The sequence below is a fragment of the Dermacentor andersoni genome, chromosome 1, assembly GCF_023375885.2.
Source record: "Dermacentor andersoni chromosome 1, qqDerAnde1_hic_scaffold, whole genome shotgun sequence".
NCBI classification, from domain to species: domain Eukaryota; kingdom Metazoa; phylum Arthropoda; class Arachnida; order Ixodida; family Ixodidae; genus Dermacentor; species Dermacentor andersoni.
In genome coordinates this window covers 81,350,912-81,368,177 of record NC_092814.1, presented here as the reverse complement: position 1 = coordinate 81,368,177, position 17,266 = coordinate 81,350,912, and the positions used below count along the sequence as shown (strand labels likewise).

General features: G+C 44.4%; 1 protein-coding gene across 1 annotated transcript in view; it reads right to left on the bottom strand.

The window, feature by feature from the left end:
- Positions 1 to 14,795, bottom strand: part of Pgi (glucose-6-phosphate isomerase) — a 31,567-nt gene extending 16,772 nt beyond the window's left edge. The window contains exons 1-9 of the mRNA XM_050194111.3: positions 14,449 to 14,795; positions 13,439 to 13,670; positions 7,807 to 7,941; positions 7,472 to 7,615; positions 7,322 to 7,393; positions 7,122 to 7,220; positions 6,994 to 7,054; positions 5,172 to 5,251; positions 1,135 to 1,218 (exon numbers count right to left, since the gene is read on the bottom strand). Coding sequence (XP_050050068.1) covers positions 1,135 to 1,218; positions 5,172 to 5,251; positions 6,994 to 7,054; positions 7,122 to 7,220; positions 7,322 to 7,393; positions 7,472 to 7,615; positions 7,807 to 7,941; positions 13,439 to 13,670; positions 14,449 to 14,588 — 1,047 coding nt within the window. The 5' untranslated portion in view covers positions 14,589 to 14,795. The remainder of the gene's footprint in view (positions 1 to 1,134; positions 1,219 to 5,171; positions 5,252 to 6,993; positions 7,055 to 7,121; positions 7,221 to 7,321; positions 7,394 to 7,471; positions 7,616 to 7,806; positions 7,942 to 13,438; positions 13,671 to 14,448) is intronic.
- Positions 14,796 to 17,266: the final 2,471 nt, after the last annotated feature.

The following is a 17,266-nucleotide window of genomic DNA, read 5'->3' as shown; positions in this document are numbered from 1 at the left end:
AGATTCAGACGGCTTTCGGTGACGATGCTATGAGCAGTACACAGATTAAGGAGTGGTACAACCGGTTTAAAGATGGCCGCACATCGGTGGAGAGCAAGCCACGCTCCAGTTGGCCATCAACATGCCAAAATGACCAGGTCATTGCCGAAGTGAACGCTGTGGTGATGCGGGACCGCCGTGTCATTATCCGAGAAATTGCGGAAGAGGTGGGCATCAGCACTTTTTCTGCACATTCCATTATGACCGAAGATTTGGCCATGAAGAGAGTTGCAGCGAAATTCGTGCCAAAGCTGCTCACGGTGGAGCAAAAGCAACTTCATGTTAAAGTCTCACAGGACATGCTGGATTCCACAAACAGTGACCCTGACTTCATGAACACCATAATCACTGGTGACAAGTCTTGGGTGTACGGGTACGACCCGGAAACCAAATCCTAGTCGTCACAGTGGAAGCATTCCATGTCACTAAGACCAAAGAAGGCCTGCCAAGTGCGCAGCAACTTCAAAGTGATGCTGACTGCTTTCTTTGACTCCTGCGGTGTGGTACACCACAAGTACTCACCACAGGGTCAAACAATCACCAAAGAGTACTACAGGAATGTCCTCCGTCGCCTACGTGATGCTGTGCGGTGCAAGAGACCGGAGTTGTGGTCAACAGGAAATTGGCGCATCCATCACGACAATGCTCTTGCACATTCCTCGCACTTGATTCAGACTTTGTTGGCAAAAAACCAGACTCCTGTAGTTCAACAGGCTCCTTACTCTCCTGATATGGCCCCCTGCGACTTCAGGCTGTTTCCAAAAACCAAGAGGCCATTGAAAGGAGTGGGATTTCAGACAAGAGGACATTATGGCTGCAACGACAGCCGAGCTAAACTCCATTCCGAAAGAGGCCTTCTCGGACGGCTTCCAACAATGCCAGCACCGCTGAGAGAAGTGTGTGGAGTCCCAACGAGACTACTTTGAGAGTGATTAGGTTTCCAACGCTCCAGTTATGCCAGTTTTTTTCTTCGGCCAAAGCTCTGATACTTTTCTAACAGACCTCGTACGGCACTGAGGATAGTTTGGCTGCAATATAAAAAACTTGAGGAAAGAGCAACAGGAAAAAGAACCAGTTGTTCAAATGTTTGGCTACCTGATCATAAGGCAAAAGGGCATGGCTCTCTGCTCCAAAAAAGTTGTGGTACCAGAATCCAAGCACAGCAAGGATGATCGGTATCTGAAAACAGTGGTAAATGATTCCATATCATGAAGTAAAACCTAAGCTAACCTTATGGCGAATTCTGCAGCCATTACAGATATTCTAACTGTATTCATATTTATGAAAAAAAAGGGGGGGGGGGGAGGTCACTGAAGGGTGAGATTATTGCAAATCACGACATGAGCCCAACAGATAATGAAACCAAGGAAAGCAAGGGGGAAATTATTTGTTGTTTTAATCGAAATTGAGAAATGATAAGGTAAAGCGAAATTGAAGTAGTCAAAAAATGGTAGGCGACCCTAATCTTTGACTTCGATGTCTCTTAGTGACACTCGCAAATCGACGTTGGTGTTCTTTAGGTTAACTTTAGGCAAACGCAATGCATGAACTGAACTTATAGGCAACTGTTTTTCATTATTTAGCCGGTTAAATATCATGCCACCTTGTGTGTGACGTCATTAGTGACATCATTACTTCCGCTTTCTACTTCCAAGTTTCCAGGAATTTCGCCAAGTCGTGCTCACATGGCGTGTCTCTAAAGTCTGACTCTGTGCTTTGGTGTGTGGTAATCAGTGATTTCTAATTAATTCTAATTATTCCAGACACTTCAGTAACTCAACTTGTAACTAAACTTATGCTCTGAATTATCAATTATGGGGTTTTACGTGCCAAAACCACTTTCCGATTATAAGGCATGCCGTAGTGGAGGACTCCGGCAATTCCGACCACCTGGGGTTCTTTAACGTGCACCTAAATCGAAGTACGTAGGTGTTTTCACATTTTGCCCCCGTCGAAATGCACCTGCCGTGGCGGGGTTTCAATCCTGCGACCTCGTGCTCAGCAGCCCAACACCATAGCCACTAAGCAACCACGGCGGGTTAAACTTATGCTCTGATTTATCTATAATGAAACCAATGATTTCGTACTGCACTGTTTTTTTTTTCATTTATTTATTTTTTATTTATTTATTATGAATTTCCTCCCCGATCTCTTAGGAGGTGAACAGGGAGTGCTGCACAACAAACAAAAGTGTCACTCGATACTCGTGCCACTAAAAAAGAACTTGCCAGCAGTAGGAGCTGAACCAACATCCTCCGGATGATTCCTGCAATGCTCTACCATTCAGCTACGGCAACGAGTGTCCCCTCTTCCAGATTCTTGGGTATTTATAGGTACAAGTTCTAGCCCTGGAAGTGCTAGGCAGTGCCACTCGTGGCCATGGCAGCAGATTTATATTCGTGGCCATACAAAGACAAACAGGCTAGCTTACCTGTATACATACAACAGAAATTTAGATCAACTTCATTAACTTTTTTTTTTCAGTTTATTTTTTCTTCTGTACGATGTTTCTTCGAAGCACGCAGAATAATTATTTCACACTTTTGAATCAAGCCATTTTATACATGTCTTGAAAACTTCAAATACTTCAAATTCAAGTTAGCAGAGGCATCAGTACCTCAAATTTGAAGTTGTGGTGTCATGAATGGCAAGCGAGCTTAAATTATTTAGTTTAAATTACCCAAATTTTTGGGTTTCATGTTCCGAAACTGCACAATAGATTATGAGGATTATGAAGGACACCATAGTGGAGGGCTCTGGATTTAGTTCAACCACCTGGGGTTCTTTAACGTTCACCCAATGCACAGTACAGAAGTGTTTTTGCTTTCCACCCCCATCGGAATGTGGTCGTTGTGGTTGGGATTGAACTTGTAACCTTATGCTCAGCAGCGCAACGCCATAGCTACTGAGCTACTGTGGTGGATAAACGAGTATAAATCAAAATAAATGTGTTCAGATGACAATTACTTTGAAGAAAGTTCTCATTTCATTTTATTATTTTATTCACTTACTGGCTTTGAAAACAAATTTATATAGACCATTTTTTCGTAGGCGCCGCCATATTGTGAGCGCAGTGGCGCCGCCTATGAGCAGCGCCATACTGGCTTGGGTGAAAGCGGTGCTTTGCATGGCAGGTATACGCTCGGCGGTAGGTTTTGGCGTTTGTTTTCGCGGTCGTGTGGTCTGTTTAGTATGACGTGCGTCTTCTACGTAGTAAACGGTTCTGTGAGACGTGCTGAAGTGGTTTAATGCGTCATGGCCGGTATTTCTGCTGGCGTTGAGGTGGACGGAACACGCAGCGCGATGTGTGCGCGCATATTTGAGCCTGCAATCAGCCTCTGAGGTCAATTGTGTACTTATGAATGTTCCAATCACTAATGCGACCTTATTGCAGTATTATCCTCTATTTCTAAGCTGCGGTTTAGGAGCCATGAAACATACGCGACGATCGTAACAGCGTGGGTACCGTTCTGCTACGATAGGAGCTCTGCTGTTATACTTTGACAAGCGCTCAAACTGTTCGCTGCAGGTTACATTGCGTGACTACTTGGTTGGATGGATGATATTTCCACCCATGAATAAAATAGTTTTGGCTAGTAATAGCAGCATTACTTACAGTCTGAATTAAGCTTGTCCAGCAAAGCGACCGTTTACGAGCTGCGCGAGCGTCCTAAGCAGTAGTAGGTGCTGGATTACAGATATCTTTGTTCTATATAGCACATGATCCAAGCATACGGCATCAGCGGTTATATATTTATAAACATTGTGCGGCGTTATCCCGTTTTCTCTTGCTTTTTAGAGAAAGAGGATGATAACCGAATTTTTTTTTTCGGTTGTGTTCGTTCAGTTCTCTACAACGCACTCACACGTATTACGGAAATTTTGCGCTCAAAAATAGACATCGCATTCTTTTTATGCGAATCCTCTCATATATTATGGCTGTATACAGGCCAAAAAGGCAATGCCGAAGCACACAGCTTATATATGTATCGTGCTGGCTCACCAACCGCAGTGATCGCTGTGTTGAGCGGCGCCATGGGCCTCATGCAGCAAGGCTAGCGTAGACATATGGTAATTTCAAGCACACTAGACTTGAAATGCGTGAGAACGATGTCAGTGTATCACAAATATTTGATAGCGCCTGCCGCTCAAATGTTTCGTGGTTGCCTTAGGTTGGCCGTGCACGAGCATGCGCTCTTATGTTTTATGTTTTACTCCCTACGCCAATCGATCAGACAGTGAGCTGATTTACCATTTAATACTGGTAATACAGAGACGCCGGTTTCCTTTGTTGAATTAAAATCGATATAAGCAAAATAGTAAACAACACATACACGCACCGCGACTGATAGTGCGCGTCACATTTTTGCGCCCGCAAGACATATTTCCGCCTACAGTAGTCACCGATGCACCGAAAGGCTTCCCTGACGACCTTATCTGAACTAACATGGCGTAAATTTCACAAAGTAAGATCTAAAACATCTCGAAATCGTTCCGCAGCACGCGACAGCAATACTTTCAGGCAGCGCCGCGCCGGATCGCCCAAGCCAGAGAGGAGGAAAGGCTCTCCACGCGCCCTATCCTCCTCGCCCGATGAAACGGTCTATACTTAGATCTCACAATCACTTATGAAATGAGCTGGGCTGAGCACATTATCACTAATGCGAAAGTCTCTCATAAACTATGAACATGGCATCGAACTATGGACTATTGTAACCCTTAAACCGAGCTTGCGTATTATAAATAATTGATTAAACCAGTACTTATGTGGATACTGTTCGGGACCCTCACTCACGGACACTTATAGATCATTAAGAGGGCATCTAAAGAAGATATTTTTAAAGTTTCATATGCAATTTCTATTATAGAGAATCTGCGTGACTATTCCACAACTTTTCGGGACAGCAAGGCCTTTCAACTCGTAAAAGCGTAAAACTAATAAAATTTTTTGCATAATACACAGTAGAAACAGACTAAATATCAACAATTGTTTACAATCCATTTAAAGTCATGAGACGTGGCAGAAACATGAATATTTAATTCGAGAGTTTCATGGTAAGAAACCTACTACTAGTTCTTAGTAGCAAAGCGTTTTGTCCCCTGCATAGTTGCAAAGTGATTTGAGTACCTACATTTCCCTCCACTGGAGCTTTCAGGAAATGTTGGTCCATAAAGTGAGCACCACCCAGTAGCTTCTCAAAGTTGTCCATACCTGAAGTAATCACAAATAGATGCCAAAATGTGACATGCACTAGAACAGTGTGCTCAGAACAAAGAGGTTACCTTGGCCATATCAAACCAGACTGGTATATACAGTGCATTGCATTATTCTCTCAAGACAATTTATCAGGCAGCGATCAGCCACCAAAACAAAAGATACCCTGTTTTTTAGATGCAGAATGCTGCAGTAGACACACCAGCACCCGACAAGAGAATGCTATAGGCCAGTAATGATAGTGTGTATAAGATACCACATACACAACAAAGAACGTTGAAATACAAAATAGCCGTACACATACATATCCTTCCAGCTATGATAAAGTGAGCTTTTATATTTAACATGTTCACTGTGGTGTGGGTCACAGCAGTTATTCCCACTGTGTGCCTTTGCAGGACTTTCCAGCACTGCGCAAGCGACATCTTTGCTATAAATGAACAAAAAGAAAAAAATTACTGTTTCCAGTCTGACGCATTGTGGCGCCATCTGTCTGCACCTTGATGAAGCTTCCAAGAAGCACAGCCTCTTGTTGACTCACTAGTGGGTCACGACGCACCATAGAAATATGACAAGAGACCCAGCGGCGGGTCCTCCGTACAGGAATCAAAACTTCAAAAAGTGCTGCCACAGTGAATATGTTAAAGAAAGAAAAGTTTAATGAGTTTAACTCGCAGAAATGTTTTTGATCACCACACCTTTCCCACTTCACGTAGCACAGCCTACCTTCATATATGTTCTTGCCAGCTTAAATTTACAAGCACCAACACCCCAGACACAAGTAGTTAAGTTGCTGCTGATTGTGGCAGTGAATGATCATGTAAGCACTTATGCTCACAAGGGAAAGTCAGTCCATAATGTTTTAAATATATTAATACAAACTAGAGAGGCATAATGGAACAGACATATGGTGCCATGAATGTCCTTTTTTTAATTCCTGCCTAGGTAATGCTATATTCTAAATCAAGCCATACTGAAGTATTCTGCAGCATGTGCGCACTGTTCGAACATGTGTGCTCTGCACTGCGTGCAGTACACATGGGATGCTGGCGGAGCGCAGATAAGTTCAAATGGTATGCCAGGATAGTAGATAGTAGTAGTAGCATCAAGAAACTTTCCGAGCAAAGGTACCTGGGAATACTTTATCCGTGGGCATTTCTTTGGAGGTCCAAGTGAAAGGGGGCATTTTAAATTGCCAAGTTCATCACGAGTTTGCCAACTAAACTTTTGCAATTACACAACCTCCAAGCCTCCATGCCTAAGATCACTCATTTTTCTGTACTCCTAATACTATATTCACAGCAGGCATGTGTGGGTGAAAACTGAACTTAGAAGTAGCTTGATCACTTTATTTTGCAACTAAATAATAAACTTTGAGCCTTTTCACACTAGGGACCCTCATCCCGAGGCATCTTCCATGATCACACGTAACTGGCTGCTCTAGCTTACCTTGTTCACTGCAATTTTAGTAAATTCATTGCCTTACTGTAGAACCAGTGCACATTCGCTCTCACTTGAGTGTTTCGACACGAATAATATGTCAGGTGGAAATAATACATTGCTCCCGTTTTTTAAAATTTGCATGGTCCTATTCTTCTGCCCAGTGTAACCATGAATAAACTCATTTTTCAGCCTCTTCCCTTTTATGCAAGTGACTTGACTCTTAATTGCCCACTTTGATGCTGCTGCATACATTTATGTGCATAAAAGCTAATCTTTCAATATGCACATATTCTTACCAACGAAAAGTGCAATGGAGAGTCCAATGGCTGACCAGAGTGAATATCGGCCGCCAACCCACTGAAACAGTAAAAAAATGCATTGAATTTCAACACTGGGAAAACAATATATGCACACTAGTACTTACATCCCAGAACTCAAACATATTCTTCTCATCAATACCAAAGTCCTTAACTTTTGGAGCATTCGTTGAAAGTGCCACAAAGTGTTTTGCCACATCAGCTGGCTGAAATGACAACAATTGTGCAAATTAAAAACTACCTGCAATGTAAGGCAACATTCAAACAGTTCATACAAACATAACTATGAGATTATATGCTTTCTTACATTCTTGGTATGATTCATCAGCCATTCCTTTGCCGATTGTGCATTCGTAATAGTTTCTTGGGTGGTAAATGTCTACAAAGTAAAGAAGAGCATTACTCTTTTAGCAGTAGTTTCACGATAAATAAAGGATGCAGATCCTACAACACTTGCCTTTGATGCAATGATGAATAGAGTTGTCTCTGCACTTAAGTTTTTCAGTGTCTTTGCAAGGTGAGTGCCATCAATGTTGGAGACAAAATGAACATTTGGGCCACACTGGAAGGGCTGTAATGCCTCAGTCACCATGAGAGGGCCCTGCAAAAATTTTCGATATGAGTGAAACTCAGCTGATGTGACATCATCGGTTCACCATAAACAAAGTTGATATCTTTGAAATGCAGCACCACAAGATTATCATGCAAGTTCACATAACATGAAGAAAAACATGCCAAAATTAGAAGCATAATTATTATTTTCACGGCTGCACAACTACCAGAAAAACTTACTAGGTCAGAGCCGCCAATGCCAATATTCACAACATCAGTGATGGATTTCCCCGAGTAGCCCTTCCATTCACCTTTACGGACAGAGTCTGAGAATTCTCGCATGTGCTTTAGCACAGCATTGACGCTAGGCATCACCTGTAACAAAATTCCAATGTTAAGATGAGGTGAAGGACATAAATACTTATACTACCACTCACTGTATCAAAAATAATCCTGGCTGTGACTTCGCATCACTAGGACATCTTATTCACAAAACCATGCAATACTATGCATTATTACACACTGGTTGTCTCGGGTAAGACGGAGCAAGTTTTAAATGAAAGCGAAGCCTTCTGGGTGGATGAAACCACCTGTATGTTAGCAACTTCATAAGAGAACCCTCCAGTATTGTTTTTTTCTCATTAATTAGTAGCAATGAATTAGCTGCATTCTATTTTACACATGTTAATACGAGATTTGTAGAGCATGTTTTAAACATCACATTCAATTGTTTCCAACATGCTACTTTTTGTGAAACTCCTCCTAACACATATAAATGAAAGCAACTGTGGCATGCAAGCAGCAGGCCAGGCCATGGTGGCTTTAACAGTTTCCCCAGCTTTCGTTGAAGCACAGAAAAAGAAAAGTGATGCAAATACAGTAGAATCTCGATAATTAGAACTCGAAGGGGCCCGAAAATGGTTTCGAATTAAAAGAAGGGCTTGTTTTTGACGTATTCATGCACCATAGCACGATGCATGAATGGTGAGAGTCTTGAAATATTGCGGCGCGCAAGCACACAGTGAGCAAGGACCACGAAACTGCCCACACCGGCCAACGCTCGCTTCCCCCCCCCCCCTCCCTAATGGCATATAACGAAACTTCCAAGGAGCGGGCTAAGCTGGCACCGGGCCGGCGGGGCTGGCGCTGAGGCGCGCACGGAAACTGTCGAAGGTGAGAGTTACCGAGGAAGTTGAGGGAGGGCGAAAGGAGCGTAGTTGCGAGGAAGGGCGAGAGGTAAGTGGATTTGCTTTCCCGCCCGCTTGCTGGATGGCGCTCAGCCACCTCAGCTACCTAGGCTGCCTCAATCCTACAGCCATAGAGTTTCATACAATACCTACAGCCACCGAAGTGGCAGAGTAGCCGAGGCTAGACTGGGCCTCCGCTGCTGCTTCCCTCTGCGTGCTCGCGTGTTTTTTAAGGCGAAGTCTCATGGTGAAGTATGTGTCAGCAGACCTGACCGGCCGGAGTGTCGCCGAAGCGTTATCACGCCATATGAAGACAGATTAAGAATGAAAAATGACTGATAGTGACAGCTAGTGAATGGTAACGTTATAATAGAGATTGGTAGAGGTTAATAATGATTAGTAATGACTTACGACTTGTAATGACTACTAATGACTCTGAAATGACCATAATATCTAACGACGGCCTGTAATGACCAACTTGCCCAATTTGCAATCCTAAGTTTGATTTCTTGTCCAGGGGGCTCTTCTATGTTACAATGTTTCTCCTACTAATCCTGCCATGTTGTCATTCATGATAGCTTCACCCATCTGCAAGGCAAGAGTAGCATCGTGGTATGCTAGGCTGTCGCTTTGTTCTCCGGACTTGCAATCACTCCATGATCTCCCAGGGCCCTCCCAGAGGATTTGTTGTATTCTTTGTGCTGAAGCCTGGCAGCAAGTAAGGTTTTTAAATACTGACTGAAAGTAGCTTGGACCACGCTCGAGGGAAGACTTGAGGTTTTGGCTGAAGACTTCTATGCAGGCGAATGAAGCATCGTGGATTATCAGACTTACTCTTCTTCAGTAGAAAAACACTGCAGTCAAGCCACAGGAACCATCAGTGCTTGGTGGGCAACTAGTGCCAGAATATGCGCTGGACGTTCTGTCAGAGGCCCAAAGTACTGCACTCAGCCTTCTTTCAATGAGGAGAGAGGAGCGCTGGTAGGGGAAGTGTGCTGACCAACAACATAGGACAATTGTTCTAGATGCATGCCTGAGCACATCGATGCTCTGTCCAAGGTGTGCAAGACACAGTGTGGTTGCGTGAAGCTGGAACCAGTAGTGGGTTACCTCTGTGAAAGCAATTCCAGGGTGCTGATCTCAGACAGGGAAGGCTTCTTTGCTGTTATGCCAAGGAGCATTTACATGGATAAAGCTGTCCAGGATTTACAACCAAGCCATCTTTGCTGCATGACATGAGTGAAGATCGCATTGCTGATCAACTGAAGAATGAAGGCGACAAGGTGCTGAACATTACCTTCAAAGAAAAAACATGAGGTGAACATTCCTTTTCAAAGTGTTTTCGGAGCACAGGATTTGGCCAAGTGTCATTTCTAGCCCACTTTTGACGCATCTTAATAGGCTAAGAGAGGATGACCCTTTGAAGTGTCCAGCTCTGTGGATGTAGTGGCGTTTATCAATAACTCCAATCCAGTAGGGTGTGCTGTGTTTAGCTTAGATGCTGTTGCCATGTTTTATCCTTTGCTGTAAAACTGTCTAGTACATTTTGTTGAAGAGTGCATATATGCAAGGGCAATGTAGAAAGATAATTTTTCAAAAAAAGTGTCTGCTGCTAGTTTCGTCAACGCTACTGAGCTTTTATTTTAAGTCAGCATTTGTTGAATGGCAATGGAAGCAGCAAAAGAACACAGCATGTCCTGTTTTCTTTCGCTTGTCTGTCTTAAGATGAAGATTTAGATCGGGGACTCCTATCTAAATATATGGGAACAGAGAAACCTCTTTTCTTGGCAGCTGCTGCACGAAATTTGATTAGGTTTGATTAGGCCACCCATCTTATAAAAATTATTGAAAATTGCAAAATTTTCATTGTTGCATTTAAAAGAAAAAGTTAAAATCTAGTGACTGTTGAAAGCAGATTCTTTTAGGCCACCCATCTTTATAAAAATTATTGAAAATTGCAAAATTTTCAATAAAAACGAAACTATAGAGTTTAAAACTAACCCAGCAATGAAAAACGATATTAGAATTCTCTAAACTGCACCTGGTTCTACATCTAAACCGGACAAAATTAAGTATCGCACACCATTCTGAAATATACTACATTCGTGAGTAGGAATTTTGCAAAACCCATGAAAACATTGCAACAATTTCACATACTGTAAACTCATATATCAAATTTGTCCACTCTCGATGCTCTAATGGATGCAGTTTACTGAACTGCAATATGTTTTCGTTGCTGAGTTATCATTTGGTAAACTTTTAGTGACTATTTTTATAAAACTTACCAATTATCAGCAATTTTTTAAACTTCTAGACCCTAAATCAGAGATGTGCTTCAAACAGTCACTAGAGTGTTTTAGTTGAGCGTGTTTACGCTCCGCTAAGCAGCTAAGCGGAGCGGAAGCGCGAATGCGCATGCGCCGTCCGCTTAGCCGTAAGCGGGCTAGCGGAGCGAGGAACACGGTCCGCTGAGAAGCTGCCTGAGCTGAGCGTGCTGCGCAGCGCTTTGGCTAGCGTTGGCGTCAGAAAGGATTGGATTGGATGCAGAAAGCAAGCGCGCTGGCTATCACGTGGCGTTCCCCAAGACGGCGCTTTATTTTCGATTGGATAAAATTGAGCGGTAACGCATTACAAGCGCACGTCTAGATACTTCACGGAGAAATAAGTTATATGTACACATATATACGTTTTACTGTGTAAGAGTGATCAATACGTGTTTTTATTTTCTTTCATTACCCTGAATTGGGCCAGGGGGCGCTGCAACTACGAAAGGTCCTACTACTTAAGAGGAAAAAACGAAATCAGGAAAGAAACCATTTATGATAACTCAAAGGGAAGCTCATTACTTTTCGATGCGAGATCGGGATGCCTTAGAACACGCACCTATAAAGCGAGATATAAGAAGGAAGAAGAAGCATGTGCTTGCTGCGGTAAAGCTAGGGAAACGACGGAGCATATTTTATTAGAATGTGAAGGCGTCTACCCAGCGGTCGATTTAGGCACCACTGGCCTCCTTGAAGCCCTTGGGTTCAGTGGGAGCAGTGGTAAAGCAAACAGGTCCGCAATAGACATTAGTAAGAGGCGATTGGAGGATTGGTGGAAGAAAAGTAGGGAAACGACAAAAGACGGAGACGTACAAAAACACAGTTCGCAATAGGGGATCAGAAAACTTGGACGTGTTAGTTCATAGTGTTTTTTTTTTTTTTTTTTTCATTGGTTAACCTAGGTAAGATATCAGGCAGCATAGTAGCAAGAGCTTGGTGGCGCAACCCACCGCCCCGTTCCAAAGGGGACGCTCATAACATCCATCCATCCATCCGTCCGCTCCGCTGTGGCTTAGCGGGGCAGCTCGGAGCGGGGCGTACCGTAAAGACGCTCAACTAAAACACTCTACTAGAACAAACTTTCTCTCTCAAATGCAAGAATTTTCATTCAAATCGGTCAAGAAGCTGTTTCATAAAAGCATTTCTGCATTTTAGATATACAGTGGTATTGCTGGTTAGTTTTGTATTCATGCAATGCTCTCTGCAATGTCTATCAGTAAATCGAACTACTGATAAACGGAACTAATTTCCCTGGTCCCTTGAGGTTCCATTTAAGGAGTGTCCACTGTATTTGAATATGCAGCATCAGAGTTAACCCCGAGCTAAAGATTCCCCTTAAGTGGTGCTGTTGAAGATGTATCGTTACCAATTGGCCTGATTTGCAATCCTAATAAGTTTGGTTACTCAATAATTAACACAAGACCTACTGAAGGCTTCCTCAGGAGGTCGCAAGCAACACACAGTTGGCTTTCACTACACAGACGTCACTTTTTTTTTTTTTTTACGTGCTGCACGATAGATGGAACACCCAGTATCATTGAACAGGCACAGCAGCAACGAGTAAAGGATAATCAAAACCATGCATTTCTTTAATGACTGAAGCAGAGAGAGACGTAGAATTCCCAAATCTGCAGAGCTCTATTTACTACCCCCAAGTGCGCTACTCAACATACAGTAAATGCACATTATAATCTCATAGGAGCCACATATATTGAAGAAATGCAATTTTAACTAAATGAGCCCTCCAGAAATCCAGATGGTTGAGGCTGTTTCTGCAAAGGAAGCCCTAAAGGATGTCCCAGTTTGCGAAATAAACTCGGGCCTGCCACCTGGCTGAGACGGTCACTACCCAACTAAGATGATGGTAGAGGGCAGCGTGAGGCCAATTTATTTGGCAGCCTGTATACATGAGGTGGAAATAATGTTTTAACAAAATGCCTTGTTCCTGTCAAGCAGTCTGTCACCGGACTCATGGAGGGGTAATAATATTTTGCAAAATAAATCAGTTTTCCTAAGAATTGGGTGAATGTTTACTCTCCATTAAAACACCAACACTGCTCAGAAATTTATCTTAAGGCAGTATGCATCCTGCTATAACACGCAGCATACATGCACTACAAACTAAATGAACAATGTCTCAGGAATTACCAAGTGCGCCATTGACACAAATACAGAGTAATTTTCCATTTAAACCTGTGACTGTTTCCTCAGAAGCAGAATGCCATGGCGAACTACAGCGAGTTTTGCATGTTTTACATCGCAGTCGAACAATTTTAGAGCAGGCTGCACTTTACAATAGCACTAATCGAACTCAACACAGCATATAGTGAGAACTGCATTACAGAATGCACGACTACTTACATCCTTTCCATCTACAAGGATGGGAGTATTGCTGCGGTTTCGCAATGCAATGTGAAGCACTGCTCTCCCTTCAGTGAAGTTGATCTTTTCCCCACGAAACATTGCATCACGGGCCAATGCGACCTTACGTGACTTGACGAGGTCGAACAGTTTCGCCAAAACTTCTTCACTAATGATGTTCTTGGAGTAGTCAAACAAGAGAACGCCAGAGTCAGGTGTATTTAATTTAATGCTGCAACAAAAGCAAAACAATTGGAAATTACACGCTAACAAAATGCACCACGCGATAAATTGCTCGAGCCGCTGCAAGTACGCTTGTAGGCAATGATTTACTCACTAGAAACCCCCGAAAAAAAGAAGAAAAAAAAGCAGGAGAATGCATTTAACCTGGAATTAGCCGTGCGGACTGCTTATCGGTTTGCGAAAGCAGTAGATTGCGCGGTAACCAGCGCGAAAATTTCGCGCGGTTACCGTATTTCCCCAGCTGAAACCAGAACCATTAATCAAGTCCGCCACTGAAAATGCTGGCAATAACACATGTTTTACCAGGAAGAATAAAGTAAAAAATGAACGGTACGTTATACCTTCCAATTGTATTCCTTGCAATTAAACCAAGTATTGCTAATCGTAAAGCAGTATAGCACGTATATTTGCTTCAAAACACGAGCCGTAGGAAGGTGTGTGTCGGGACGATACACTGGTGAATAGCAGAAGAGGAAAAGGTGGCCCGTGACAGGCTACAAAAGGTGGCCGTGACAGGCTACAACAACAACAACAACAACAACAACAAAGCAATTATCTCGGGCGAGTTCCATTCCTTGCGTCAAGTTGCAGGAAAGCGCCGAACACACAGGAAATCCCAAGGTCAGTGAAGGACATGATGAATGGGGGTCTCAACCAGTTAGCATCAAAGTTATAACATAGACAGGATATACAAACAGTAAATGTTAACGCACTTGCATAACTCGCATTAACAGCTCCTGCTTAAACAAGCGCAAAGGACACCTCACCTGAATTTCTTGAAGCGCTGAGGATCCTTCTTGAAGAGCTCCGGCATACTGAGCTTCTTCCCATCAGTGTCATAGTATTCGCGGAGCTTCTTGAAGGCGGGATCGTCTAAGAGGAAGTGGTCTTGAGCAAATGTAGCCATAACTATGACTTCCCAGCAAAGCGAAATGCCCTCAGTCGAAGACGCCGTCTTCAGCGGCGATTAAGCGGCGAACTGATGGCTTTCCGCCGGTGCAAGCCAGTAAGACAGCCAATCCAGCAGCTGTCAAATAGCACAGCAAATAGGGAGGGTGGGGGCTTCCGGATCTTTGGCTCGTTTGGTATGGAAGGTGAAGGCAGTAGAAACAGAATGAAGAACCAACTGTAGAAAGTGAAGGCTGAAGGCTGTGACAGCAGTGAAAGCGTGAAAAGGTGGGAAAGAGGAGAGTAGAGAGAGGAGAGCTCAAACTCCGCCCATAGTGACTGCAGCTCCTCCTACTTTGGAGGGAGATTCAAACGCTTAGACCGCAAGCAAGCAATCTTGCGCGCGAGGGCAGCAGCACAGGCCACAGTAAAGCCCCTCAATCTCCCAAAGTAGCGCCATTCGCTTCCCTCCTCCTCCGCTCGGCGCGGCCTCGACGGTGGCGCCGCCGGTGGTGGGCCTGCCGTAGCAGACGACGGCTAACGCGCTACGGGAGGAAATCCGCAGAAAAGTTCGTTCGAGCCCTGCGGAGCAGTTTTTTCAATCGAGATCTTTCTTCGTCAGTCGGTAACTGGCCTTTAGAATTTCGTCTTGGAATTGCGGAAGAAATAGAGAAAACGACCATTATTCAAGGCGTATTTAAGGCGTAAAGCACGCGACGTTGAGCGTTCGTGTAGCTGAAACACGACGCAAGCAGGCGGTTTACTCAAACACGCGCATAATTACCAAAGTTTCAGGTGATGACAGCGTGAAAGTATGTGTACATGGTTTCGTAGGTTCATTCACGTACCTGCAGGACACTTTTGTTCGGTCCGCGCGTGAGGAGATTCCGGCTGTGTGCGGTCACAATGCCTGGGAACAGGGCCGTTTTTTTTTTCATTGCGGGGTGCTTTGGTAATCGTGACGATATATTGTTTTTTTTTTACAAGTACTGCTCCAGGAGGGCACATGTAATGGCTAACGGAGGCCTCTGAAGAGCACGTGACATTACACTAATGCAGGCGTCGCAGGGAGTGTTCGCGTACAAAATTGGTTGTCCGCGATCTTATACCCCCTTGGCATGCACAGGCTTCGGCGATCCCCATCCAGCCCTGGTTCTAGCTTTGGTGTTCCCGTTGCCGCTTTGGTGCCCTGGAGGCGCCGTCAATAATACGAAATAATGACAAGTTGTTACAATTAGTAAATAAAATTTATTGAAGAAATACAATCGCGCCGAGGCGCCAACTTCTAAAGCAGCGCTAGCGCGCGAGTATTATGAAACGCCAAAGAGGAATTTACCGGCCCACGTACGACTCCACGATCAAAGTGCACGTTAAACATCCCCAGGCGAGCTGGATAAAGTTATCTGGAGCCATCCACTACGACCTCCTAGCTTTAGTCGCTTCGGAACGTTAAAAACGTTAATCAGCACAAACCAAATTAATACATGCGGGCGTACATTCGAAGCTAAAAGACTGCATCGTAAGTCATAGTGAGCCTTGCAAAAGCGTCAAGAATGTGCTAACTTCTGGTGGAGCTCAAAACACACCCTGAATAAAGTCGCTTTTATGTCACAGGCCAGCTGCAGATGCGTGCATTTCACCGCAAGACGAAACTACATGAAACAAAGAGAGCACATTCGAAAAAAAAAGTCAAGCAACGCGCTAAAAACCACGCAGAGCATGAACACACACTTTTTCGAAGCGGAAGGCGTGAACTAGGCTCAAAATAAGAGGTTGTGAGTAGCCGTGGCTCTTACTTCACTAAGCCGTGCGTTCTTTGCCACTTCATCGAAGTCAGCCCGCCCGATCCTGCGACTCCACACTTCTTTTTGCGTTGCGCCCGCCGGACGGCAAAGCAAAAAGCTTTTTGCCCTCGCTGTGTCTGTTACGGCAACCGAAGGCGCAGCAGCATGGCACCGCAATTATGTTCTCGGCCCTGCACATTCTATTACGCTAGCGCACTCCGTCAGTCCGCCTGCCGTACTTTCGTCGCGCAGGCCCAACAATGGAGTTCGGCGCGCGCTGGAAAGAAAAAATATACAAAAGCGCGGCGCTTGCTCCGCGCTGGAAAGAAAAAAATATACAAAAGCGCGGCGCCTGCTTCCACGTGACACAGATTGGCCAATGGGAGAGCGGAGGAGGCTGGGGAGACAGGAGGCGTGGAGGAGGACGCGCCAGGGTGAGCGGGGTGGCGGAAAGATCTAAGAATGGCGCTACTTTTGAAAAATTGAGGGGCTTTAGGCCACAGGGGCTCTGAAATGAGTTCTCCATCCGCCGCCCGAGTCTTCGACAACTACTTCTTTCCCTTCGAAATAAATGTTTCTACTACTACTACGATGACAAGCTACGCGATGATGCCTGTCGCGTCTGCTCGTCGCCTACAAGTCGAACCCCATGCGAGCGACGATTTTGATCGACATGATGTACATCCAGTTCCGGCTTCGCGCTCTTGGCTTGTCGCTCATAGCACTTCTGGGCGACGAGCGACGAATTTTATACATATTTCCAGAACCGAGCGATCTGGTGCGCGATCGGGAGATCTTTGTTCGATAGCGTCCTGTTCGGTTGCTGCAACGTCACAAAGTTGCAGTATGCAACATGTGCGAGAACGGGGCGGAGACAGCAGCCAATCGGCAAGCGGTGAACTCCCCTGAAGTT